This window comes from Molothrus aeneus, chromosome 27 (assembly GCF_037042795.1).
Source record: "Molothrus aeneus isolate 106 chromosome 27, BPBGC_Maene_1.0, whole genome shotgun sequence".
NCBI classification, from domain to species: Eukaryota; Metazoa; Chordata; class Aves; order Passeriformes; family Icteridae; genus Molothrus; species Molothrus aeneus.
The window spans coordinates 1,532,351-1,558,265 of record NC_089672.1 but is presented as its reverse complement, the minus strand read 5'-3'; the positions used below and the strand labels follow the sequence as shown (position 1 = coordinate 1,558,265).

At 60.7% G+C, this 25,915-nt stretch overlaps 1 protein-coding gene across 2 annotated transcripts; it reads right to left on the bottom strand.

Annotated features, from left to right (window-relative positions):
- Positions 1 to 1,494: 1,494 nt before the first annotated feature.
- Positions 1,495 to 17,710, bottom strand: LOC136566957 (nuclear receptor ROR-beta-like). Of its 2 annotated transcripts, none has more exons than XM_066566359.1 (10): positions 17,663 to 17,710; positions 10,051 to 10,136; positions 9,792 to 9,933; positions 9,049 to 9,462; positions 8,230 to 8,351; positions 7,330 to 7,462; positions 6,176 to 6,283; positions 5,155 to 5,265; positions 4,384 to 4,496; positions 1,495 to 3,847 (listed from the first exon to the last, which is right to left on the bottom strand). In XM_066566359.1, the coding sequence occupies exons 3-10, from the start codon at positions 9,802 to 9,804 to the stop codon at positions 3,686 to 3,688; spliced, it is 1,176 nt and encodes a 391-aa protein (XP_066422456.1). In that variant the 5' UTR covers positions 9,805 to 9,933; positions 10,051 to 10,136; positions 17,663 to 17,710; the 3' UTR covers positions 1,495 to 3,685. The 2 variants fall into 2 exon arrangements, with proteins under 2 accessions (XP_066422456.1, XP_066422455.1); XM_066566358.1 differs by lacking the exon at positions 17,663 to 17,710 and adding an exon at positions 17,410 to 17,491.
- Positions 17,711 to 25,915: the final 8,205 nt, after the last annotated feature.

Below are 25,915 nucleotides of genomic sequence, written 5' to 3'. Positions count from 1 at the left end.
TCTTTAACCCATGGAAGAAATTAAAGCATTTTAACCCATGGAAATTCAAACTTCTTAACCCATGGAGGAAATGAAAGCTTTCCCCATCACTTTGAGGGATTCACTCCCACTCTCCCTCTTTGCTAAAATTTAAAATCATTATTTCCAGCATTATATATATATTTTTTAACCTTGTGAAACAGACTTTATTTTTCTTCCTGTAAATTTTGTGCAATATACATCTATGTACCTATAGAACACACCTCAGTAAAAAGGTTGTCATCCATACATTATATTACTTTTTATTTAATGTTATGAAAAATTCCAACAACAGTTTTTGTCCTTAAATAAACGTTTCTCCCTCCCCTGCCCTCCCTTCCTAAGCTGACTGGTCTGAAAGAGGAAATTTTATTTAGTTATTTTCTTTTCTTTAAAAAAATAGAAATTACAATCTTACAAGACAGAACATTCAATGAGAACAGAAGCATTTTCCTAAATCTAAAAAGTAAAACATTTCCATAAAACCTGTTGGTATCTACAGGTAGGTAATGTGTGGAGGGGCGGTAAATGGAAATAAAAGGTTTTCCATTTCTTCCTTTCATTCATAGAGATAAAAAATAACATAAAGCCGACCAAAACTTTATATATTTTTCTCTTTTGCACCAACATTCACAAGAATATATATTATATATATTTTTGATCCATCTTTATACACAGTGTGAGGGTTCTGTGGGTGGAAATGGACACTCAGCTACACTGCCAGAGCAGACAAACAAACACTAAATTAATCTTTGTCTGGAAAGGAGCCACAGCTGGCGGCCCAGGGCTGTTGGAAAGGAACATCCCATGTTGGGGTGGGAACATCTCTGGAGCACCAGAGCCATGGGGGGCTCAGGGCTCCTGGGCCCCCTCCCCACTGGCCACAGGGGAGAGGGAAATCTCCCTTTTTTGGGCATTTCTGCCCAGGCTTTGTCATTTCCCTGCGAGCTCCGAGCTCTGGGTGACCCAGCAGGGGTGAGGAACCTTGGCACAGCCCTGGCCAGCCCCAAGCAGGGGCTGCCATCCCTTGCCTTCCCTTTCCACCCCTGCCATCCCTTTCCACCCCTGCCTTCCCTTTCCACCCCTGCCATCCCTTTCCACCCCTGCCATCCCTTTCCAGGCGTGGCACCCATCCCAGGCCAGGAATCACCGAATCGACACCGAATCACTTTTATATCCCCTCCCAAAAAATCATCGAATCAAGTCGGTTCCTCTGAAGAGAACTGAAAAGTGCAGGTTCCTGCAGTTTGGCAGGTTGAGTTACACGTGTTTAATACTTCCAGTCTTCCCTAGGTTCCCACGGGGGGGGCTCTTATTGCTCAGAATAATCCAGAATCTCTCCCCACGGGCTCTGATGTTCCCAAATTAAGGTGCTTTCCTGGGTTCTTTGCCGGATGAAATGAAGTCGGTGGCATTCACCATTGCTGTGTGTTGGGTTGGCTGACGAATACTGAGGGCAAAAAGAAGGGTGTGTGCTTTTTTTTTTTTTTTTTTTTTAATTTCTGGTTTTTTCCCCAAACGTTCCCAAACCCCCACGGGCTGTTCCCTCCGAGCTCAGTCACATTCTGGGGCTGCTTTTCCCGGGAAGTGAACGGTGCTGTCGGAAATGATGCTTCCAAAAGAACAAAAAAAAGGCACAACCCTCTGGACATAAAAGGCAGCACTGACTTCTCTCTTCTGTCCAAGCTTTGGAGAGGGCAGGAGAGGAGCCGGGCACATCCCCACGCCGTGGACGCTGCGCTGGACAGCAGCACATTGGCACTGGACGTCGCGTGGGGCTGTGGGCTGAGGGCTGGCAGCCTTTTCCCAGAGACCTGGCTCCAACAGAGAGGGAGCCAAGGCTGGCAGGCTCCAATCTGCTCCCAGAAGCTGCTGGGATGTGGTCAGCAAAGCCACGCAGCGGCTGCCGGGGAGGAACGCGCTCCCAAATTCCCTCCGCCTTGGAGCCGAGCAGAAATCCCATGGGAGAGTCTTCCCTCATCAAGGTTGGTCCATGGTCTTCCCTAGGAGGTGTTTTAACAAAAGCAGGAATATCCCTCACGTTGCTTAGAAAGCTGCTTGTTTGGTTTGAAGGGTGCAGTTGTGGATCCAAAGGTTTTGGCTCCCGCTCGGGGATGGTCCGAGCTGCCCGAGGATGGGGTTGGGTGCACGAGGAATCAGCACAAAGCAGGAAAGGAGCTTAGGATTTTAGCCCTTTGTCAGCAGAAACTGGGGCTGCCTCGGAGCAGGTTTTTCCCTCGTAGTTTTTTGGCATTTGCTGCAGTGGGAGCAGGAGCAGGGACAGAAAAATCCATCTGCAGAGCCACCGAGTCTCTCAAGCATCCCCTGCTGCCGTGGCCGAGAACAGCATCATCCCACCAATCCTTCCTTCATCCCCTTTTGAGCCTCCCAAAAGGAGCAGCAGGTCCCAAACACCACATTCCTTCCAACCAGCCTTATTCCTTGAAGGGAATAAGGACCTTTCACTTCCCTTGGCTCCAACAGACAGTTTCTCCCCCTCAAAAGCTCCTAAATCCTGCAAACTCAAGAGCAACTCCCAAAATAACAGTTCTAGGGAGCTCATTGAGGGGAAAGCCTGGGTCCAACTCAACCTGCAGCCACACCTGGGCTCCTGTGTGTGGTGTGGGAAAGGGGAACCTGGGGATGGGGTGGGATGGAGAAAGGGTCACAAACCCTGCTCTGGGTGCTGAACCTTGGGGCAGTTTTAATGGGATTGATAAGAGAACTACACACAGCAGCAGCAGCACCCAGAGAGCCACCACTGCTGCGGCCACCACGGGGACAGGGACAGCCCTGGAGCCCCTCAGTGGCCACGGGTGCCTCTGGGGTGGGATGGCCAGGATTTGGGCTCTGGCTGAAGTCCCACAGGCCTGGAAAAGCTTCTGGGATGCACAGAGGTGGCACGAGGCAGGTGAACCTGCTGAACCAGCTCCACAAATTTGGGTGGTCGCCCAGCTGGCCAAGGAGCTGGCTGAGAATTTGGGAAAATGCTGTGATGCAGGGCATGGAGACCCTGCAAAGCTTTTCCACTGCTGCACTGAGAATCTTTTCCCTCAAAGCAGCTTCCCCCACAGGAAAATCCTGTGCTGAGTCCCCCACCAGCCACAGCCAGACCTTTCCTGGCCAAGCTCCCAGGGTCCCGCTGCACCCGTGGGAGATGAAATAAAGCAAAGGCTCTGTCCTTTCCCTCTCCTCAGCTGCAGCCCCAACCCGACCCAGCCGAGTCAGCATCGCCCCTTCTTTATCCCATGCCTGATGTTCGGGTTAAAAAAACCACAATAAAATAAAAATAATAATTAAAAAACCAAAGAAATAAAAATGGGAGGTGGAGAGTGCAGCCAGGACAGCGGGAAGGGCACTCCCTCCTCCCGTGTCACCAGGAGCAGCCTGTCCCTCACCACTGCCAGGAGCATCTCCTCTCCCAAGCAGAGATTTCACATTCATTTCACTGGTATGGCAAAGTCCATTTGCTTTTTCCTTCAAGGTGCTTTACATTCAAGAGCTATTGCAATCCACAGCGAGGAGATGGGGCCAGGGAGGCACCGCAGCCACCCCGGGGGTTTCTCTTGCCTTTGATTATTTGATTTAAATAAATTGCCCCAAACCTCTGAAGTGCAGTTTGTCTCCAAATTTTGGGGAACTCCAAGGGGGCCGCTGGCTCCTGGCCTTAGCTCTCCCGGGGGTCGCTGTACTGAAGCTCAGAGTTGAAAACCTCCTTGTAGAGGGGGGGGAAGTTCATGGCAGTCTCCGGGTGCAGGAGACGGAAAAATTCCAGCTTGTCCAAGTGCAGGTTGCAAATGGTCTTCATCAAGGGCAGCTTGGAAACCATCTGCAGGGAGAGAAGGAGCTGGTGACCACTGGGATGCTGTGTGTGGTGGCCCTGATGCTGCTCTCCCCCCCCCTTGGGGACAAGCAGGGGTGTTTGGGGACCACTCGGTGTCCCCTGCACTGCTGTTCCCCCTTCCCTGGGCACAGGGGGTGGGTTTGGGGATCAAACCTGGCGCTGGGGCACCAGCACACTGCCCACCTTTGGGCAGCCTGGCAGCAACCTGGCCTCACCCCAAACCCTCATCTTTCCACACTGGGGGCTCCTCCTCACCCCAGCCCTGTGCAGGGCAAAGCATTCCCAAAATGGCTCTTTTTCCTAAAACAACCACCCCCATTTCCTGGTGCACTGCCAGGTTCAGCAGCACTGCCTGCACCACAAGGGAGATTCACAGCCCTTGGGAGGAGAAATTCTTCTCCTCCTCTGACAGGTTTGGGGTCTCTCTCTCCAAAATGTTTTTGGCTCATGAGCTCTGGCCCAGCCACATCCCCCAGCTCAGACACCCCCTGCACCCCTGGCTGGGTTTGCTGTGCCCCTACCTTCGAGAGCTTGTCCTCAGCGGAGTGTTTCTTCTGGATCTCGTGCTGCAGGGCCACATAGATCTTGTCCTGGAGCTTCTGCACCTTCTTGGACTCAGTCAGCCACGGGCGGTCTGCAGGAGAGGAAGGACAGAGTCACCACTTGTTGGATTGGGTTCTTTTCTGACTTAGAGATGGGGCAACAGAGAGGTGTTTTAAGAACTTTTATTTTATTTTTAGTAAATATAATATATGTATAATATAATGTAATATAATGTATTGTAATATAATATAATGTAATATAATATAATATAATATAATATAATATAATATAATATAATATAATATAATATAATATAATATAATATAATAATAAAATATAATATAAGTATTAAATATATGTTTTACTGATAGCATATAATATATGTTATAAATCATGCTATCACAATTAGAAGCTAACTATTAGAACACCATCACTATTAGAGGCTAATCCATTTCCCACAACCACAGAGCCACCACATGGCCAGAGTCACCAAGGGTCTCACCCAGGCACAGAGCAGTGGCTCTTTTAACCTTTCCTGCTCCCCAGGATGGTTTTGGGGACACTTGGCTCCTCTCTCAGCTCCCCACCCCACCATGGGTGACACGGTTCCTCTTCCTACCAAGGAAATTTGGCAGATGCATTTTCCCCCCAAGTTCCTTTCCCAGGAATAACTGAAATCATCCACCAAGGAAGGTTTCTGGGGACAGCTCTCTCCACAGGACACCCCCAGATTTGGAGCCCCCCAGTACCTGGGGAGAGCAGGACAGCAGCAGTGAAGAGGGCGAGCTCCTCGTCCGACAGCTGCAGGCGGCACAGGGTCCTGCCCAGCTCGAAGACGGCACCGATGAGGTCGTCACAGCCTGAGAGGGGACAGCAGGGACACCTCACTGTCACTGTCACTGTCACTGTCACTGTCACTGCTCTGCCCACCCAGCAGCAGAGCCCAGCGGCACCCGGAGCTTGGAAAGGTTTTGGGAGAGGAGATGGGTGGGGAGGGGGGTCCTGGACACTCACCTGGCAAATTCCAGCCTTATCTGGGTTCCAGAGGGAGAGGAGAGGGACAGGGAAAAGAGAGGATAGGGGGAGGAAGAGGAGGAGAAGAAGGAGAAAGAGGGAGAGAGGGAGAGAGGGAGAGAGGGAGAGAGGGAGAGAGGGAGAGAGGGAGGGAGGGAGAGAGGGAGGGAGGGAGGGAGGGAGGGAGGGAGGGAGGGAGGGAGGGAGGAAGGAAGGAAGGAAGGAAGGAAGGAAGGAAGGAAGGAAGGAAGGAAGGAAGGAAGGAAGGAAGGAAGGAAGGAAGGAAGGAAGGAAGGAAGGAAGGAAGGAAGGAAGGAAGGAAGGAAGGAAGGAAGGAAGGAAGGAAGGAAGGAAGGAAGGAAGGAAGGAAGGAAGGAAGGAAGGAAGGAAGGAAGGAAGGAAGGAAGGAAGGAAGGAAGGAAGGAAGGAAGGAAGGAAGGAAGGAAGGAAGGAAGGAAGGAAGGAAGGAAGGAAGGAAGGAAGGAAGGAAGGAAGGAAGGAGAAGGGAGGAGAAGGTGAAAGAAAGAAGGGAGGAGAAGGAGGAGAAGGAGAAAAGAAGGAGAAAGAAAGAAAGAAGGGAGGAGAAGGAGAGAAAGAAGGAGGAGAAGGAAGGAAGAGAAAGAAGGAGGAGAAAGAAGAAGGGGAAGGAAGAAGGAGAAGGAAGAAGGAGAAGGAAGAAGAAGGAAGATGGAGAAGGAAGGAGGTGAAGAAGAAGGAGAAAGAGAGCCCCAAGGGAGGGGCAGCAGGAGCCCTTACCGAGAGATTTGAACATCTGCATGCCACCGAACTTGCCCTCGAAGAGGACGGTGTTGTTCAGGGGGTTGAAGGCGCGGATCATGCGGATCAGGAGCACCTCGAGGCAACCTGATGTAGGCAGAGAGAGCGCAGACGAGGGCAGGGCAGGGCAGGGTGGGGAAGGTCAGGGGGGTTTCCATCACCCCAGGACCAAATGTAAGAAAGAGGAAAGCCCCCAGTGCACGTTTGAGGTCCAGATTGTTCATTCCCAAGAGCAGAATGGGTATTTCAACAAATCCAGTTTGGGTTTTTGGGATTGGTTAGGTTTTTTTTTTAGGTGTCCAATTGTGACCACAATATTTCACCAAAGGGAAATATTATCCAGTCATTGGCAGCCAGGCACAGAGAGACCGAGGTCGTGGTGGAGCACCGAGAGAGAGGAAAGGGTGAAAACAAAATAAATAAAAGGAAAATGGAAGGAAGAAATGAAAGAATGAGTTAAACTCCAGCGCTTCAGGCACAGCCAGCTCTGGCTTTGGGGTACAGCACCCTGCTGGGATGCTGGCACGTGTCCCCAGGGCTGGGTGCTAATCTCAGCTCCCCAGCTCTGACAGATTAGAAACTATGAGGTTGTCCCAGTGTTTTGGGGATTTTGCACATTCAGCTCCCTGGCCTGGGCACGGCATTGCCAGCTTGGGCAGATGGAAGGGTGGGGGACGTGGGTGTGCGCTGCCATCATCCTCCTCTTCCCAGTCTCTTGCTGGGAGAAGAGGCCAATCCTTTTCTCTCAATCCTCCCTGCTCCTGTTTGAGTTTGGCACCCCTTCTCCCAGAGGAAAACCTTCTGTTCTCGTTTCCATCCCAGTTTCTGGGTGACATTTGGATGAGGGCGGCCGTGGAGAAAAGCCTGTGCCCAAGGCAGGCACTCGCCACGTGCCCCCCTTCACCATCATGGATGTGACCTGCAGCTCCTCCCAGCCCAGCACCTGCTCCCCCAGCACTGGGAGAACTGGGGCAGCCGGGGGGGGACCCCCAAAAAAGGAAAGCACCAGCCAAGAGAAAAGATGGGATTTGCTTCTGGCCCCACGGCTGCCGCTCAGGAGAGGGGTTGGGGGTGGCAGGGGACAGTGGGGACACGCAGGGGGTGGCAGGGGGCCAGGGGGGCTCCCCCCTTACCGGCTTTCAGGAGGATGATCTGGTCGTTCTGGCAGAGCTCCATGAAGCCGTCGATGCGCTTGGCAAACTCCACCACGTACTGGATGGCGTTGGAGATCTGCAGCGAGCACTGCTGCCACATGGCCTCGCAGCTCTGTGCCACAGGGGACACTCTCAGGGAGTGCTGGCACCCCTGCACCCCAGCTCTGTCACCCCCAGGGCAGGGACAAGACCCCAGTGCTGAGCCACCCATGGGGGACACTCAGGGTGTGCTGGCACCCCAGCTTTGTCACCCCCATGGCAGGGATGAGACCCCAGTGCTGTGCCATCCATGGGGGACACTCAGGGTGTGCTGGCACCCCTGCACCCCAGCTCTGTCACCCCCAGGGCAGGGACAAGACCCCAGTGCTGAGCCACCCATGGGGGACACTCAGGGTGTGCTGGCACCCCAGCTTTGTCACCCCCATGGCAGGGATGAGACCCCAGTGCTGTGCCATCCATGGGGGACACTCAGGGTGTGCTGGCACCCTGGCACCCCAGCTCTGTCACCCCCATGGCAGGGATGAGACCCCAGTGCTGTGCCATGCACAGGGGACACTCTCAGGGAGTGCTGGCACCCTGGCACCTCAGTTCTGTGACTCCCCAGGGCAGGGACGAGACCCCAGTGCTGTGCCATCCATGGGGGACACTCAGGGTGTGCTGGCACCACAGCTCTGTCACCCTCAGGGCAAGGATGAGCTCTGTCACGCCAGGGCAGTGCTGTGCCATCCACGGGGGATGGTGGCATTGGGACACCTGGGGTGTGAGCTGTCACAGCAAACTCCCCCTCTGGGCAGCTCCCAAGCACTGACAGACCCCTCCTCAGCCAGCAGAGCCCCAGGGGACAGTGGCTGTGCCAGGGGCTGTGGCAGTGGCACTCACCTTGCTCTGCAGGGCACGGACCTCCTCGGGGGAGTAGAGGCTCCACGCCAGGCGCTTCAGCTCCTCCGTTGTGTACTGGCACGTCTCCAGGTGGGACTTCACCACGTTCTGGGCCACCCGGTCTGCAGGGGAGGGGGGACAGCAGGAGGTGAGACCTGGGCCCCCCAACCCTGTCCTGGCCTCTGGGGCTGCTGGGCTGAGGGCTGGAGGGGTGGTGGGGCTCTCACACGGTGTCACAGGGTGCAAGGACAGATGGGGCAGCAGGGGCTGAGCCCAAAGCAAGCAAGGGATGTGCCACAGACCTTGGGTGTGCTGAGCTCCACAGGGAGCCTCGGGGCTGCTCCAAGAGCTGAGGCTGGGCTCATCCCCTGGGATGCTCAATACCCTAGGGATGCTATTGGTACCCCCAGGGATGCTACTGGTACCCCCAGGGATGCTACTGGTACCCCCAGGGATGCTCAGTATCTCAGGGATGCTCAGAATTGTTTGGGTTGAAGCTTAAATCCCATCCACTTATTCATCTTAAATCTCATTCCAACCCCCTGCCGTGGGCAAGGACACCTTCCCCTAGACCGGGTGTGTGTCCCCAGGGCTGGGTGTGTCCTGCAAGGTGCTGAGGTGGCAGCAGGGATGCACCCCCTTGGTACCCCCAGGGATGCCATCACTGTATCCCCCCGGGCAGGTTGGGCTCTGGGGAAGGACTCACTCCCATTCCAAGTGTAAGTGGAGGGATGGATCCCTCCTGCATCCTTTGACTCACTGACTCATCCTCGTGGCCACACACCCCCCACACTTGCCCTGCCCTGCCCTGGCACTCACCAATCTCCAGGACAGAGATGTCAGGGGGCAGCTGGGCACCCTCCAGCGCCCCGTGTGCCAACAGCGCCGGCTCCAGCATCAGCTCGTAGAGAGATTCCTGCTTGATGAGCGTGGCATCAGCCACGTCCAGGCTGGACTGGTCGGGCGAGGGCTGTGCCGAGGCCAGCAGGTCCAGGTTGTAGTAGGTGCTGCTGCCATCAGGGGTCAGGGGGAAGTCGAAGAGGAGCCCGTCGGACAGCGTGGAGATGTCGTCCAGGTCCGAGAGGCCGCTGCTGACGCTCGTGGTGTAGACGCGGCTCAGGGGCTCGGGCTCGTCCTTGGCGCCGCCGCTCTGCTCCTGGCTCTGCTGGTGCTTCTGCACCTCGGCGTAGAGGCTGTCCCGCTGCTTCTTGGACATGCGGCCGAACTTCACCGCTGCCCCGGGGGGGAGAGGCGGCCGCGTCAGGGCAGCTTCACCCCCCAGGGCAAAGCCGCGGCCCTGGGAAAGGCCCTGGCTGCCCGGGGAGCGCCTGGGCTGGGGGCTGGGACCCCCCTGGATGCACCCCCGCCATCCCAGACCAACCCTGGGTCAAACCAAACAGAACCAATTTCGATTTTCCCCCCGAAAATACAAAAGCGTTTCTTGCTTCCCAAAGCCTCCTCTCACCGGGCTGGCCCTGAGCGGGGGGAGCAGCTTCATCCTGAGTGCCTGACACGCTCCGAGGAGGAGCAGGGGACCCCTGGGGACCCGGGGCAGGACTCACCGTCGCGGGACATGCCCAGTGCCAGGCATTTCTGCAGGCGGCAGTGCTGGCAGCGGTTGCGGTTGGTGCGGTCGATCAGGCAGTTCCTTTGCCGGGAGCACGAGTAGCTGGCATTGTTCTGCTGGCTCCTCCGAAAGAAACCCTGCCCGGGATGGGATGGGATGGGATGGGATGGGAGGGGATGGGATGGGAGGAGTTGAGAAGCGGCCGCTGGAAGGCAGGGCCGCCCCCTGCCCGCAGCCGGCCTCCCCGGGCTCACCTTGCAGCCTTCGCAGGTGATGACACCGTAGTGGATCCCTGAGGATTTGTCTCCGCAGATCTTGCACGGGATCACCTCGATTTGGGCTGCGGTGGATGGGGAAAGGGGGGAAACCAGGGGGTTAATGATGGTCACTGCTGAGAGGGAGGAGAGGGATGGCTGAGGGCTGGCTCAGTACCTGGGGAAACTGAGGCACGAGAGCTGGACCCAAGCGGCAGCTCAGCCCTTCCCACAGACCCCACAAGGGTTCTTGCACCTCAGAGAGGTCCCTAAAAGGTTCACACAGGGTGTGGGGAACCCCCATCCCGCAGCAGCAAGAGCCAGGGTAGGAAAGCCCTTGGAAGGTTTCTGCCCCAGCGTGCCCGGGACCCTGTTTTGGAATCACTGCCCTTATTTTTCAACCAATGTGTGCACCAGGACAGGGACAGCCTCGGCACAGGGACCATCCCATCCCTGCAAATGCTCTGCTGCTGGAGGTGTGCCCCAAGCAGAGGGTCTGGGCCCCCCCGTGCCCCCCAGCAGCTCCTTTGAACCCAGGACCGATATAGCCACCCCCAGCTCAAGGTCCCGGCCCCTTCCCCCCACAAATCCGCTTCCCTGCCGCTTCTGCTTCGCTGGCACTGAGCTGCTAATAGGCTTCGTCCTCCTCATTTTCCAGCTGCCCCAGATCTGGGCCGGCTCTGCCCTCCCGCCCCGCGGGGGGGATGCTCGGCACCCCCGGGGCTGTACGTGCCTCCCGGCATCTCTGCACCCTCTAATCCCCGCTGCAGCCCCCGCAGCCCCGGCCGGGCTCAGCCTGGCGGCGCTCTCGAGGGCGCTGGGCAGGCACCGCCGCGCCAAAATAACCCCCAGGGCCAGATTATGGTTATTTCCAATCTCCTGGGCCTGTGCAAATCCCCGCGCTCGGGTAATTCCCTTCTGCCTCTCCCCTGGGAGCCATCGGTGGCTCTGCTGGAGAGCTGTGCTCTGTAGGGCCACCTCTGTGAGTGACAGCCCCAGTGCTCAGCCAGTGCCACCTGTACCTGGCAGGGTCCTGGGGTCCCTTAATGCTTGGGGGAGGCTGGGATGGGCAGTGAGGCCTCACTGGCCAGAAGGGCAGCCGAGGTGCCATTGGTCCCCCAGGGATGCCATCGGTCCCCCAGGGATGCTCAGTACCCCAGGGAAGGCCTTGGTCCCTCCTAGGGATTCTCTCTGTCCCCCAGGGGTGCCATTGGTACCCCCAGGGATGCTATGGGTACCCCCAGGGATGCTGTTGGTACACACCACCCCACCCCACCCCCCAGGGATGCTCAATATCCCAGGGATGCTGTTGATACCCCCAGGGATGCTCTTGGTACCCCCAGGGATTCCATAGGTATCTCCAGGGATGCCCTTGGTACCCCCAGGGATGCCACCACTGCATCCCCCAGGGCAGGTTTGCTCTCCCCGGCTCTGGGGAAGGATCCACTCCCATTCCAGGCATAAGTGGAGGAACAGATCCCTCCTGCATCCTTTGACTCACTGATTAACCCCGTGCCCCACATGCACCAGCTGGTTTTGGGGCTTACCCCTCCTCCCCCGGGCAGCTTCCCCAGGGCTGTGTGTTGTCCCCCGACTCGAGGGAGTCACATCCCATCCCTGCCCCTCCCCACATCCTCTGCCTACGCCTCTGCCGTGCTTTGAGCCTGAGCAGAGCTGGTTTCCCCGCGGTGGGCAGGGCAGGGATGTCCAGGGCATCCTCACATCCCCCGCAGCTGCACCGACACCGCAGCGCCTTTCACAGGGGCACGGAGGCACCAGAAGGGCCACTCGTGGTCACCCCCAAACCACCCCCCAGCTCCCATGACCAAAACACCCCCAATTCCCCGGATCCCGCTGCCATCTCCCGCCACTCTGCCGGACCGCAGGGACCGCTCTGCTCCCCACCACCCTGCCCGAGCCCTGTCCGGGATGGGACCGAGGTGGTGGCACGGCGGGGGGCACAGGGAGGGGGTGCCACCCCCGGCAGGAAGCGGCGTCGGGCTCGTTATGCAACGTTAATTGCAGCCGCCGGCAGCGCGGGTGATGCATCGCGCCCGCCGCGCCCTCACGCCCGCGGCCGATACTCCGGTCCCCGGAATTACCGGCAAACACCGGGGCTGAGCGCGGCCCGGCAGCCCCAGCTGAGCCCCAAAAACCCCAACGACCCCAAAGGCTTCGTGTGCCGGTGGCCAAATCCCGCCCCACAAGAGCCTCCGGGGCTGGAGCTGAGGGTGATGATGATGATGATGATGCTGTCCTGATGAAGGACAAGCCCCGACCGCCCGCCGTGTGCCCGCAGCCTTTTGGGGCTCTAATTACCATCCTGCTAATTACCCGGCCGTGCCCGCCGCTGGCACCTGACCCGCTCTAAGACGCTCGCCCCAAATAACTGACGTGGAGATACGGCCGTAACCTGGCGATGGCAATTACAGCCCGGCACGGTTAATTGCTGCTCTGATTGGAAACCCGGCTGAATCACCGAGTCGGCTCCTTCAGTGTCCCCTCGTGCCGCGGCCATGGACCCCCGAGGCGGCCGGACCATCCCCCATCTCCCCCGCGACCCCAAACACGCCCCTGGGGCAAATCCAGAGGGATGGGAAGGAAGGTGGGTGTGGGTGGGGTGGCCACGGCAGCTCCGGCATCCCCCAAATCTCACTGTGATCAGGGAAAACATCTCAGTAGACCCCAAATCCCGGATATTCCTCCACCCCAACCACCCCACCCTGTGCCTCAGTTTCCCCACTGGAGAATTTAGCATCTCCTCCCACCCCAACCGTGCGAACGGGGGGGGGGACATTTAGGAGGGGCTGAGCCGGGGGAGGCAGCAGGGAACCTCCACCCCGGGCCCGATGGGGCTAAAACAGAGATCAGGATAAAAGAAACAACGAAAGGGTTAAAAAAAATAAGTAATAATGATCTCCAGCCGGCAATTAAAATGTCCCGGCGGTGGTATTTGCTCTCCTCCCACTGTAAACACTTCTTGCCCAACTCCCGGCCCGCTGCCACCGGCCGGCCCTTATGTAAGCGGCCCGGTGCGGCCCCGGTCCCGGCCGTGGCGGGGCGATGCCCCCGGTGCGGCGTGCAGCCCTCCTGTCCCTCCTGTCCCACTGACACACTTTCTGCCCGTGGCCACGCCGCTTGTGTAACCACGGCCCTTAACCCTTGCGGGCCCGCGGCCGCTCCCGCGCCAGGCTGGGCTCACACCGACCTCCCGCCCCCGGGAGCGGGGATTTTGGGGTGTTTTGGGGTGATACCTCCAGCTGAGAGCACCCATTTGCCACCCTGAGCTGCAGCTGCAGGCGAGGGGCACAGGTGTGTCCCTGGTCGCCTGTCACCCCCCAGACCTGGCTGTGTGTGTCCCCTCCAGGCCAGCACCGCTCCCCCTGCCCGTGCTGGAGGCTCCTCCACGGTTTCGGCAGAGCCAGAGCCGCCCTCCCCGAGCAGGAATGGGCCGGGCACACCCTCCCCTGCATCGCCTCCGCCCCAAGGGCGGGCATCTCTTGCACCCCAAAACAAAACAAGGCAGGCCCTGCAGGGTGCAGCCGTGGGCGCTGGACCCCTCTCGGTGGTGCAGGGAGGAAGGTGGCCCCATCCTCATCCTCCCCCTCCCCCTGTCCCTCCCCTCGGCCCTATGATCTCACTGCTGTGGGGGAATCACCCCAAAACCCTCAGCACCCCATTAAGCCTTGGGATGTGCTGTGACCCCACTGCTGCTGGAGAATTTTTGGAGCTGCCTCCCCCTCCCCATCGGCATAGCTGGGTGCCCCTGGCTGTGGGGTGAGGACTCCTGGGAGGGGTTTGTTTTGGGGTGCACTTCAGATCCCTGCACAGTCCCCCAGGGTGAGCCTGCACAGCTGTCACCCCACAGGGGCAGAATGTGGGCACCCCTTCCCCTGGGGGGCCACGTGAGGCCATGGTGTCCTTGCTGGAGGCAGTGGGGCAGCATCCCAGCTCTGAGTATTTCAGAGGTGGCTCTGTGCCTCTGGGGCCATCCCTGCCCCAAATACCCCCCAGTGCTTCCCCAGTGCCCTGGCTTGGTACCCAGTGAACCTGCTGGGAGAGAGCTCTGTGCCCCATCCCTCTGCCAGGCTCCATCGATGCTGCAGGATGGGCACCCCTGGGAGTTGGCAGCAGCCCTGCAGCCCCCCTGGATCCCCCAGCCCCAGCCAGGGCACCGGGGGGCTCTGATGCTTCCCCTCCACCACCTCTCCCCTTGCAGGGGGACTCAGCATCCCCCTGGTGCAGCCAGAGCAGGGAGAGGAGGGTGAGTCCAGGCTGCACAGGGACCCACAGGGACCCACAAGGACCCACAGGGACACACAAGGACCCACAGGGACACACAGGGACACACACAGGGACCTACAATGCCACCCCGTTTCCCATTCCTGCCCTAAACCCCAGTTCTGCACCTGCATCCTCTGCAGCAGCCTCCAGCCCCAGGAGTGACTGCACTTCCCCACAGCCACCGTCCACAGTTGTGTTTTGCTGTTGGGGCAGGAATAAACAAGGAAATAAAGGGAATTATCACCCCTTTATATCTGCTGTTGGCTTTGCTATTAAACAGCCTCCAGTGCTGCAGTGCCTCGGGGTCTCCCAGCACCCCAACACTTCGGCCATGGCTGCCAAAAAATCCCATCCCCATCCCTGCACCCCCGGGAACCCCAAACAAGGCAGGCCCATGCCGGGTGTTCACAGCCCCGGCTCCAGGAACACCGGGGCCAAGTGGGCAGCAGGGAAAATTCAGATGACACAACCACGGCCCGTGCCGGGCTGGGATTCTGGAGGGAGAGCTGCTTTCCTAAGCGATCAGCAAAGATTTCCTGGAAACTTTGGGCCAGAACAGCGCTCAGCTGTTCTCACCCTGCCCTGGGGCAACCCCTGGCCACCTTCCCTTGCAGGCACGCGAACGGAGCTTTTGCTTTCTCCCCAGTCTCCAGCAAAGAGCTGCTTTTCCCCCTCCCATGGTGCAGTGTGTGCCCCCAACAGGGAAATGGCAGCTCGGGATGGGCGATGTGGCTCCCCCAGGGCCGCTCCGGTTCAGCAGCTCCGGTTCCACAGCTCCCGTGCCACGCCGAGCCGTGCCAAGGCCAGCCCCGCAGCCCTTTGCACTTTGCCTGCTGCACAAGGGTGGCAAAGGTGAGGCCTTTGCGGGGAGGGGGGACCTGCCAGCCCGGGGCGGGGACAAGCCGGGCTGCGGTGGGAGAACCCCTCCGGCAGAGCTGCTAAACCGGGGGGTAATTATCTCCCTGGGGGCTAAAAAAAGGCAGGAGAGCAGCTCTGCTCACCACATCCGATAAACCGGGCTGATTTAGACATTAGCAGCTCTTTAAATAGTCGCCGCGAGTTCAAAGTTAAACGTGACAGGGAGCAGCGACAGGGACTGTAGGATGGGGACAGAGACCACCGACCCCATCGCTGCTCTCCCCTCTCCCGGCGCTGACTCTCCCTGGGGTTATCGGGGTGGGGGATCCTGCAAATCCCGTCCGGACCCCCATAAAGGCAGAGGACAGCTTTCTCCTCCAGGTTTGGTTTTTGGGAATGGAGGCACGGCCGTCCCCGCGCTGCGGTCCCGGGACAGGCGCGGCCGTCGTGCGGGAGGGCCCGGTGGGTGCCGGCCGCGCCAGCGTGTGCACGCCGCCGAAACGGGCAGGGAAGCTCCTCCTCCGCCCTCTCTGATTTTTTCCAATGACAGATCTAGGTCACTAGGACAAGTCGCAAAGGCTGCCGAGCCACCGCACGCTCCTCGCCACGCTGCTTGCAAAACAAGTGAGCAGGAGGGCTGGAAATCGTATAGGATTATACAAGGCAAAGCCTCTTCCCCGGCCCCGGCGCAGCCGCGGCGCAGGGAAGGACAGGAGCGAGGAGCTGCTGTGGGCCCCCGGGGAAATGGGGCAGAGCGGTGGCGGTTTTGGGAAGGAAAATGGAGATTGAATCAATTTGGCGTCGCCATGCGGCATTTGGGCTTCGAGAGGGATGAGGACGCGGGACTGCGGGAAAAACGCCCGACTGGGGGGAACGGTGGGATATCAGCAGGGTTCGGCCCTAAATTAGGGTCGACACCAGCAATTCATGGGGGGAAAGGAAAAATATTTTTAAAAAAGGAAAAGTTCGCCCAGTTGCTAATTAAGCCGGTGCTGGCTGTGCAAGTGCTACGTAAGAGCCAGGCGTGATCGCAATTAGGCAGGCGATAATGCTTCCCTCCGTCCTCGTAAAGGTGCAAAGCCAGGATGTCGAGGGGCAGGAAGGGGATGTGGGGGGCTCGCGTCGCCCTCCTCACCCACCCCAGCCCCACCGTTACACAAGAGTGAGGCGGGGGCAGAGCCGCAGCACCCGCGGCGCAGGGAGGAAGCAGGTTTTGAGGATTTGAGGAGCTCAGGATGAACGTCCTGGTGCCCACTCCCCAAAATGAGCCTAAGGACGTGCACCCCCCAAAATACACCTATGGAGGAGCACCAGGGAGTCCTGGCAGGGCTCAGGGCTCGGGGAAGGCAGGGCATGATGGAAAAATGGTTTAAAGGAGGATGAAAATCCCAGCCCAGCATGCTGGAACGGAGCTGAGTCCGGCCACCGCTGCGTCACCATCACCAGGCCCCGCCGGATTGTCCCGCTGGAGCCTTCCTCCCTCCATCCTCCTCCTCCCCACCGCCTGCTCGGCAAAGCAGAGGGGTGAAAAGTAGGAATTGCCTTTGGTAACGGGTAAAACCAGGCAGGTGCTGGCACAACTCACCCCTGCCCTGGAAAAGGGGCACCCAAAATTGCACCTGACCCCTTGCCCGTCCCTGCGGGAGCCTCCCAAACTGCCCCCTACGCCGTGGGGAGGGGGAAAAGGGGGAAAAAACTACAATAAATCCAGCCCTGGTGGGAGCAACATATTGAAGAGGAGATTAAGGGGTTTAGTGCGGGGAAAAGCTTAAGAGTGCGTCTAAGCCGGCGTCGGAAAGCAAAGCAAAATAAACAAGAATTTTATTCCCAACGAAAGGGGAGCTGGAGGAGGCAGAGCGGCCCCGGCGGGGCTGCTGCGGGTTCCCCCCTTGTCCCGTTCCAGCGGGGCTGCTGCGGGTCCCCCCGTGTCCCCGGTGGGGCCGCTGCGGGCTCCTTCCCATCCCTTCCGCGGGGCTCACACGGCTCCCCTCGCCCTCCTCCAGCAAAGTTGATGCGGATCCCCCCTTGTCACTGTCCGGGCTGACACCGAGTCCCCCCGTCCCCCACGGCGGGGCTGATGCGGCTCCCCCGTATCCCCGTCCGGGCTGACGTCGGGTCCTGCCCGTGCCCCTCGGCCAGGCTGGTGCGGTGTCCCCGATCCCCACCGGCACCAACTTGTGCCGCTGCCCCCCGCAGCCCCCGGCCCCCCGGACCCACCTCGCATCGTGTCCGCCGCGCTCAGGGCGCCGGGGGGCGCATGGGGCGGCGCGGGGCTCCGGAGCGGCGCGGGGCGCGGCGGGGAGCGGCGGCACCGGGAGGCACCGGGCGGCACCGGGAAGCACCGGGCGGCACCGGGCGGCTCTGGCACCTGCCCCTCCGCCGCGCCGTGACCCACTTCTGCCCGAGCATGCGGCCGTTCACATGACGAGCCCGCCCCGCCCCCCCCAATCGGTTTCACTTCCAGCCCCACCTCCTGCCCTTCGTCCTCCTCCTCCTCCTGCTCCATCCCCATCCCCGCCGCTCCGCCGCCCGGTGCTCGGCGCTGCGCGGGCGCTGCCGGAGTCCGCCCGGGAGCGGGGTCTGCGCGACCCCCGCCCGGCCGGGGCGGCTCGGAGCTGCCCCCGGGGCTGCCCGCCCCCGGGAGGGACGAGCCGTGCCCGTCCTGCCCCGGCTCGCCCAGGCACGGGGCCGGCTGCGTGTCCCGCTGAATCACGGCTGCCTTGCTTCACTTCGCGCCCGTGCAGCCCCGCTGTCCCCGCCAGGGACCCCAAAAAACCCCGGCAGGACAGGACAGGACAGGACAGGGCTGGGGGTCTTTGCAGAAGGGGCAGCACCCGGCACCGGGGGGGTGTGGGGAGCACGGGAACCCCCCTGTGGCTGCCCAAAGTGGCCATGCCAGGGTGCAGATGATGAGATCTGGGGGCACATCCGAGCTGGGAGCCCTGCGGGTCAGGAATGGTGCCGTGGAAGAAGAGGGAAGCTTTGAAGGTGGCAGGGAGGCATTCCCACCCCATCTCTCACGCTGGGATGGGCACAGGTGGTTTTGGGGCCCGGGGCTGTACCCTGGATAAGGGACACTGCTCTAAGAGGTGCAGAAATGGTGGCTCTGGACCAGGCCTCACCGTGCAGAGCCCGAGGTGCCAGCACAGGGCAAAGTCCCCTGGCTGGGGTTTGTGGTGCACCAGGTCACCAGAGTCCTCCCTGGTGCCACATCACAGGGGTGGAGGCAGCTGGCCCTGGCAATGCTGGGCCAGGGTTCAGGTGCCAGGGTCAGTGCTCAGCAGTGCCCAGCAATGCCTGGGGACAGTGGCACTGGCCTGGAGACCTGATGGGTGTGGAGAAGGCATCTGCCATAGGCATGAGCACTGCTCCCACTGCAGACACGGATCTGGCATCCACCATGGGCATGGGCCTGGTATCACCACAGCCATGGATGGGGCATCTGCCATGAGCATGAGTGGGGCATCTGTCACGAGCATGGCATCCAACCATGGTCACAAGCATGGCACAGCCATATCAGCTATGGATGTGGAGACAACATCCACCAGAGGCACAGATGCAGCCACCATCACCATCACCACACGTGGCATCACTGCCTCCTGTCTGGATGGCCTCCTGCTCTTGCAGCTGGGCCCTGAGGGGACACCTCAGCCCCCCAACGCTCAAATCAAACCATTCAATGGCAGCTGAAGGGGGCAATTTCAGCCCACATCCACCCCAAACGCTGAGCTGAGCCGGGGGTGCAGAGATGCCAATGGGCCGCTGGCAGAGGGGTTCCCCTGCTCTGGCACAGGCGGGTGGCAGTGGCAGGGGGACGCTGGGGCTGAGCCGTGGTGGCATTTTGTGTTTTGTGCTCTCCCAGCCCTGCGCCGAGACCCGCCCGGCTCGGCTCCGGCTGCGGCGGGGAGGGGGCCGGGGCTGGGGGGCGGAGGGGCCGAGCTCGCTCCAGCGCTGCTGTCTGACACGATTTTGCTGACGGCGATTGGGAACGGGTTCGCTGCTCTCGCCGGTCGGATTCGCTCCTTCCTCCCGGCTTTCCTGCCTGCTCCGCATGGATGGGCACGCAGACGGGACGAGGGCCGACGTCTCGCCTCGCTCTTGGCAGGCTCCGCTCGCAGCGCGGCCCCGGATGGAGGCAGAGCTCCCGGCCCGGTGCGCATCCCGAGCGGCCCCGGCCGGGGGCAGCCCCCGCGCTGCCTCCCCCGGGGTCACGGGAGCTGCCCCAAGCAGGTCACCCTCATTAGCCCCATTTCGGATGGGGAAACTGAGAGCGGGAGCAGCGCGGTGACTCCTCGTGGCACGCAGGGTCCGGCCCCGGCCGAGTCGCCCCTCCCTAAAGGCGGTCGCCGATTGCGGCTGTTGGGACAATCGTGGCTGAATCGCGGCAGAGCGAGAGCGAAAAATCCTCCCGGAGTGCTCGGCGCAATCCAAAAGTACGAGGTTACATAAGCGGCACCACACCTGCCGTGAGCAACGCGGGACCCACGCAGCCATCCACGCACCCGCTCCCGCCGCCGGCCCTTTAACCCTTCGTGTGCGGCACCCCCCCCCGCTCCGTCTTATCTCTGTTCACATTTCCCTGTCTCTTCCTGCATCCCATGGGGCACCTACAGGTTCGGGAATGGCCCGGGGAAAGGCCCAGGGGAGAAGGAGATGCTGCAGGGTCACCTGAGCATGTGCTGGGTGCTGCAGATCTGGGATTCAGCCCCACGGCTTTGAGGCCACATGGGTGGAAGTGGAGAGGTTCTACTGGAGCACGACCCCTTTTTCTCATGATGGGGTCTCACCCCATGGGCTTGGCTGGGTTTAAATTGGGGGAATTTTCCTCACTCCCAGGAAAGCCAGAACAAGGTGGAGCCAGCTCACTGGTGGCTGAGCCCCTGGAGTAACATTTGCTCCTAAGAGAGGAGCAGCCTTGACCAGGGCTGTTTCTGCAGTGGAGGTCACATAACATGCCCTAAAAACCCTCTCCCCCTCTCCATGCAGTGACAGGAGCTGGTGCAGCTCATTCACATCTGCCTGGGGCAGAGACCTCACCCCAGCATCTCCTGCTGCTGCTCCTGCTGATGGGAACAGTGGGGCTGGAGGGCCAGAGCTGCCCTTGGTTCCTGCGTGGTGCCAGGCCCAGACTCTGTGCCAGGAGCTGCACCCACCGGGACAATGCTGGGGGACAGGTCCAGTGGGGCTGGATCCAGCCCAGCCCAGGTGGCACCAGTGGCAGAGGACAGAAACAGCCACCAGGAAGGGACAAGCACCCAAAAACTGACACTTGCCACCATCCGGCTCTTCTCCTCCTGCCCCAGCCCCGCTGCCAAATCTTTGTGATCAGGGCCAGGGCAGACGGCGGGGCCCTGCCAGGCTGTGGCAGCTCTGAAGTGGCCACCAGGACCAGCGCAGCCGCCCCGGGCTGGCCCGGAGGTGAGCAGGAATTCCGGATGACACCATCGCGCCTTAATCACTGTTTGCTCTCCCTCGGGCCCCACCCAGCGAGAGGGGAACCTTCTGCCAGCATCGCCCGTCCCACACCCAGAGCCCCCCACCCAGAGCCCCCACCCAGAGCCCCTCACCCCGCTCGGGGCTGGAACAGCAGCCCCAGGCTCGGCGAGCCCCGGGCTGGCCCCGCCGGACCCCGCGGTGTCCCTGCCTGGGCTCCCTGCCAGGGCACTGCCAGGGCACTGCCAGGCGCCTGCCGTGACTCAGTTTCCCATCTGGAGTGGCTGACTGCCCGGCAGGGAATGGGGCACGGGGTGAACACACTGATGGGGGCCACAGCACTGGGGTCCCCACAGCTCATCCTCGGGGAGGGGGGGAGGAATGTGCCCCAGGGCAGCCCCCAGGCTCAGGGCTGGGCAAGAGGGATGAGGGTCCTGTCCCTCAACCTCTGGAATGGATGGGGGTCCTGGGGGTCCCTCAATCCCTGGGCTGGATGAGGGTCCTGTCCCTCAGTCCCTGGAATGGATGAGGGTCCTGTCCCTCAACCTCTGGAATGATGGGGGTCCTGGGGGTCCCTCAGTCCCTGGAACGGATGAGGGTCCTGTCCCTCAATCCCAGGGTTAGATGGGGATCCTGTCCCCCATCCCCAGGGCTGGATGAGGGTCCTGTCCCTCAGTCCCTGGGCTGGATGAGGGTCCTGTCCCTCAATCCCAGGGCTGGATGAGGGTCCTGTCCCTCAATCCCAGGGTAAGATGGGGGTCCTGTCCCCCATACCAGGGCTGGATGAGGGTCCTGTCCCCCATCCCCAGGGCTGGATGAAGGCCCAGCCATGTGCCCCACACTGGTCTGAGGGTGAGGGCAGCACTGGAGGTTGGGGGGGCTGCAGCAGAACTGCAGCACTTGCAGCCACTGAGCCTCATTGTGCCCCCCAGCCGTGGGGGTGGAACAGGGGGCACCCCCTGCTCAGGGGCTGGGTTAGGGTTAGGGTCACTGCTTTGTCCTGTCCACGGTGCCAGTGCCACCCTCCCTCCCCCCCTGCTGCTGAAGTGCCTCGTGGCTGCAGGATGGGGGTCCCTCACTGTGCCAAAGCAAACGGGGCAGTGCCCTCAGACCACGGGCATGAGATGTGGCTGTGCCAGCTGTGCCAGGCCTGGCAGGCAGTGGGATCAGGCATGGTGCTGGGCACGTGGCCCCGCTGCAGTGCTGTGAGTCACTGCACCTCTGCTGCTGCTGCTTATGCAAAGGCTGGCACGGCATGGGCTGTGGGGCCAGGGGTAATGGGGCCATGGAAAATGGCTGTGCTGTGGGGCTGTGGGGCCATGGGATGGGACTGTGCTGTGGGGCTGTGGGGCTGTGGGGCTGTGGTGTTCAGGAGCCATGGCATGGGGCTGTGGGGTCATGGGGCTGTGGGGCCATGGGGTAATGGGGCCACAGAAAATGGCTGTGCTGTGGGGCTGTGGGGCCATGGGATGGGACTGTGCTGTGGGGCTGTGGGGCTGTGGGGCTGTGGTGTTCAGGAGCCATGGCATGGGGCTGTGGGGTCATGGGGCTGTGGGGCCATGGGGTAATGGGGCCACAGAAAATGGCTGTGGTGTGGGGCTATGGGATCATGGAATGAGACTGTGCGGTGGGGCTGTGAGGCTGTGCTGTTCAGGAGCCATGGCATGGGGCTGTGGGGTCATGGGGCTGTGGGGCCGTGGGGCTGTGGGGCCATGGGGTGGGACTCTGCTGTTGGGCTGTGAGGCCATGCTGTGTGGCTGCGGTGTTCAGGGGCCATGGCATGGGGCTGTGGGGTCATGGGGCCGTGGGTGTCATTCAGACACACTGTGAGTGCAAAGCAGAGCATGGAGAAGGGGGAAACTGAGGCAGCAGCGGCGCGCACCCCTGAGTCCTGCAGCCCGTGCGGGGCTGTCCCTGTCACTGCCCGGGGCCGGGAGCAGGGGGGCAGCAGGGCCAGGTGTAACCGGAGCCCCCGGGCTGGCCTGGCTCGCTCACGGCTCACGTAACGCCTGCCCGGTGCTTATGCAATTGCTGCTGCCATGTGGCTCTAAGGGACACCGAACGCCGGGCAATTACCCGGCCCCTAATCAGCAGCGACGCAGGATAACGAGGCTAATTGGAGCCGTGGCCAGCAGAGCTGCCGGGGGAGGAACATTCAGTCTCCCCCCGCACCCCGAGGGGTGTCCCAAGCAATTAGTGACTGCTGAGCCTTCCTCAGGGGCTGGGGGAGGGGGAACCGTGGCCGGGCTGGGTCCCACTGTGCCCCGGGCAGCGGCTGTGGGTGCCCACTGGGGTGGAGCACGGCACCTCCATCCCTGCTTCATCCCCATCCCTGCCTGCATCCACACCCCTGCCTCATCCCCATCCCTGCCTCATCCCCATCCCTGCCTGCATCCACACCCCTGCCTGCATCCCATCCCTGCCTCCATCCACACCCCTGCCTCCATCCACACCCCTGCCTGCATCCCATCCCTGCCTGCATCCCATCCCTGCCTCATCCACACCCCTGCTTCATCCCCATCCCTGCCTCATCCACACCCCTGCCTCCATCCCATCCCTGCCTCATCCACACCCCTGCCTGCATCCACACCCCTGCCTCCATCCACACCCCTGCCTGCATCCACACCCCTCCCTCCATCCACACCCCTGCTTCATCCCCATCCCTGCCTCATCCACACCCCTGCCTCCATCCACACCCCTGCCTGCATCCACACCCCTGCCTCCATCCACACCCCTGCCTCATCCCCATCCCTGCCTCCATCCACACCCCTGCTTCCATCCCCATCCCTGCCTCATCCCCATCCCTGCCTCCATCCACACCCCTGCTTCATCCCCATCCCTGCCTCATCCACACCCCTGCCTCCATCCACACCCCTGCCTCATCCACACCCCTGCCTGCATCCCATCCCTGCCTCCATCCACACCCTTGCTTCATCCCCATCCCTGCCTCATCCCCATCCCTGCCTCCATCCACACCCCTGCCTGCATCCCATCCCTTCCTGCATCCCATCCCTGCCCTCATCTGTCTCCATCTCCATTCCCCTCTGCACCCCCATCCCTGCCTGCATCCCCATCACTGTTTGTATCCCTGTTTCTTCCTGCATCCCTGTCCATCTGCACCCTCATCCCTGTCTCCATCCCCATCTTTGTTTCCATCCCTGTCCCCGTCTCCATCCCTGTCTCTGTCTCCATCTCTGTTTCCATCCCCGTTTCCATCCCCATCCCTCTCTCCATCCTTGTCCCCATCCCCATCCCTCTCTCCATCCCCATCCCACACTGCTGTAGCTCACTGATGCTCCAAGTAGGTCACTGGGCCGTGGTGTTGTGTGACCGTGGGTGGCTGCAGGGCCCACCCTGGGGGGCTTGGGGCTCCCCTTGCCCCTGGTTTTCCTGGCCCCAGGCCCAGCCCTGCTCACCCCTCTGGGCTCGGTGGTCCCTGGGGAGGGGCAAAGGCAGCTTCTCCCTGGCCCAGGCTGCAGAGCCCTGACCCCCCTCACTGCACAAATGCCACCCAAATTGGCACCTGAAGGATGGTCCTGCCCTTCCAACACCATCCCCTCCCTCCCCGGAGCCCCAGGGGCTCAGCTCAGGGCGAGGGGTGCAGGGGCTCCCCGGGCAGCTCCCCCTGGCACAGCCCCAGCTCGGCACCGTCCGGGCACCGCGCGGTGCTGCCGAATCTCCAGCGTCATAATTAGGAGATAAACAGGAAAGAGGAAAGGGGCAGATTTCATATTCCGCCCCGATCCCCCCCGGGACAGATAAAAGCGGAGTGGGGGGACTCAAGGGGGCTTTTTTCCCACTTGTTTCTGCTGAATCAAACATTTTTCCTCCTGCTTAGAAGATTTCCTGACTCCCCCCGTTTCCCCCCGCTCCTGCCTTAATGAGGTTTTGCTGTAAAAGTCTCCGAGCCTCAACCATGGCCTTGAGTTAATCTCCAGGCACCTTCAAAGCTGGGTTGTTCCTGCCCCCCCCACCAGCCCCTCCTTCACCTCCATCTTTTTGAACTTCCCAGCCACAAAATTGCTGAGTTTCATGTGATGCTGCTTCCCCCATGCCCGATGGTGAGCACAGGGGTCCCGGGGCAGATGGAGGCACTTGACAGTGATACAGTCCCTAGGGCTGGGGCAGGGATGGGGAATGGTCCCTCCAGGTGGAAAAGCCACCTGCCTTTAAGGGGAACCTCCAATCTGGAGTGAAAAGGGTAAATTTGGAGATTTTATTTTACCCCTATATTGGAATATTGCGGAAAGGCTGCTCAGGGACACCAAGATGGTGGCTCTGTTTTCACCACCAATAGTGAGGCTCTGGGGGCTGGTGGCACTGGGGCATCACCCTGTGGGGCAGGCAGAGGATGTGGCAGGATAGGGTGGAGGTGCCAGGAGCATCCCCCATCCAGGGCTCAGCTGGGGATGACTGAGGGACCCCAGGCTGGGGGTGGCAGCGGGAAAATGGTGCTGGTCAAGGTCCTGTCCTGCAGCCCACCCAGGGCTCTGCCATGGGGAGCAGCTGCTCCCTGGGGAAGGGGTTGGAAGCTGCACAGCCCCTCGGTGGCATCCCTGCTGCCAGGGCAGACCCTGACCCTCAGAGCACCCATCCATCCCTGCTGGGGGGCTCTGGGCACCCCACCCTGCCTATGGGTGCCCAGCCCTGAGCACAGCAGGTCCCAAACCCTGGCAATGGGAGCAGCAGGAGCAGAGCTGCCAGCACAGTGGGGTGCTGCCCTGTCCCACCCATGCTGGGCCCTCGGGCACTGCCAGGGCTCCTGCCCCCGGTGCCCCCGGTGCCCCCGGTGCCCGTACCTGGGCGTCCCGTTCCAGAGCTGATCTGGAGGCTTTAGTGCAAGTTAATCCCAGCAATCCCTTAATTCCAAGGACCAAAATAGGAAAGATCAGTAGGTCAGTGGGAAAAGCTCTTGGCCAAAGTTAACATGTTAATGCAGAGAGAAGGCGAGGTAAAGAGCAGGGAAGAGGAAAGTGCCCAGAAATCTGCTGCTGGCCCTCCCCATGCCCGGGCTCTGATCCCTGCATCCCGCTGGTTTGGGGATGCCAAGCCCAAAGGAAGGCTTGCCAGCTCCCCTCTGGTGCAATTTTGGGAAGGAAGGAAGGAGGATTTTCCCCCTTCCAGCGAACACCTCAAGCCCAGCAGCGGCATCCCCGGGGCGTTCAGCCCCGCCCTGCCGGGGCTGGGACTGCGCGTTAGCACCGCTGAGCGGCCCTAATTAGGGCTTGGCAGGCGCCCTCCTCGGCCCGGTAAGCGCCTTTTTGGCTGCTGCTCTGGAAAAAGCCGCGCC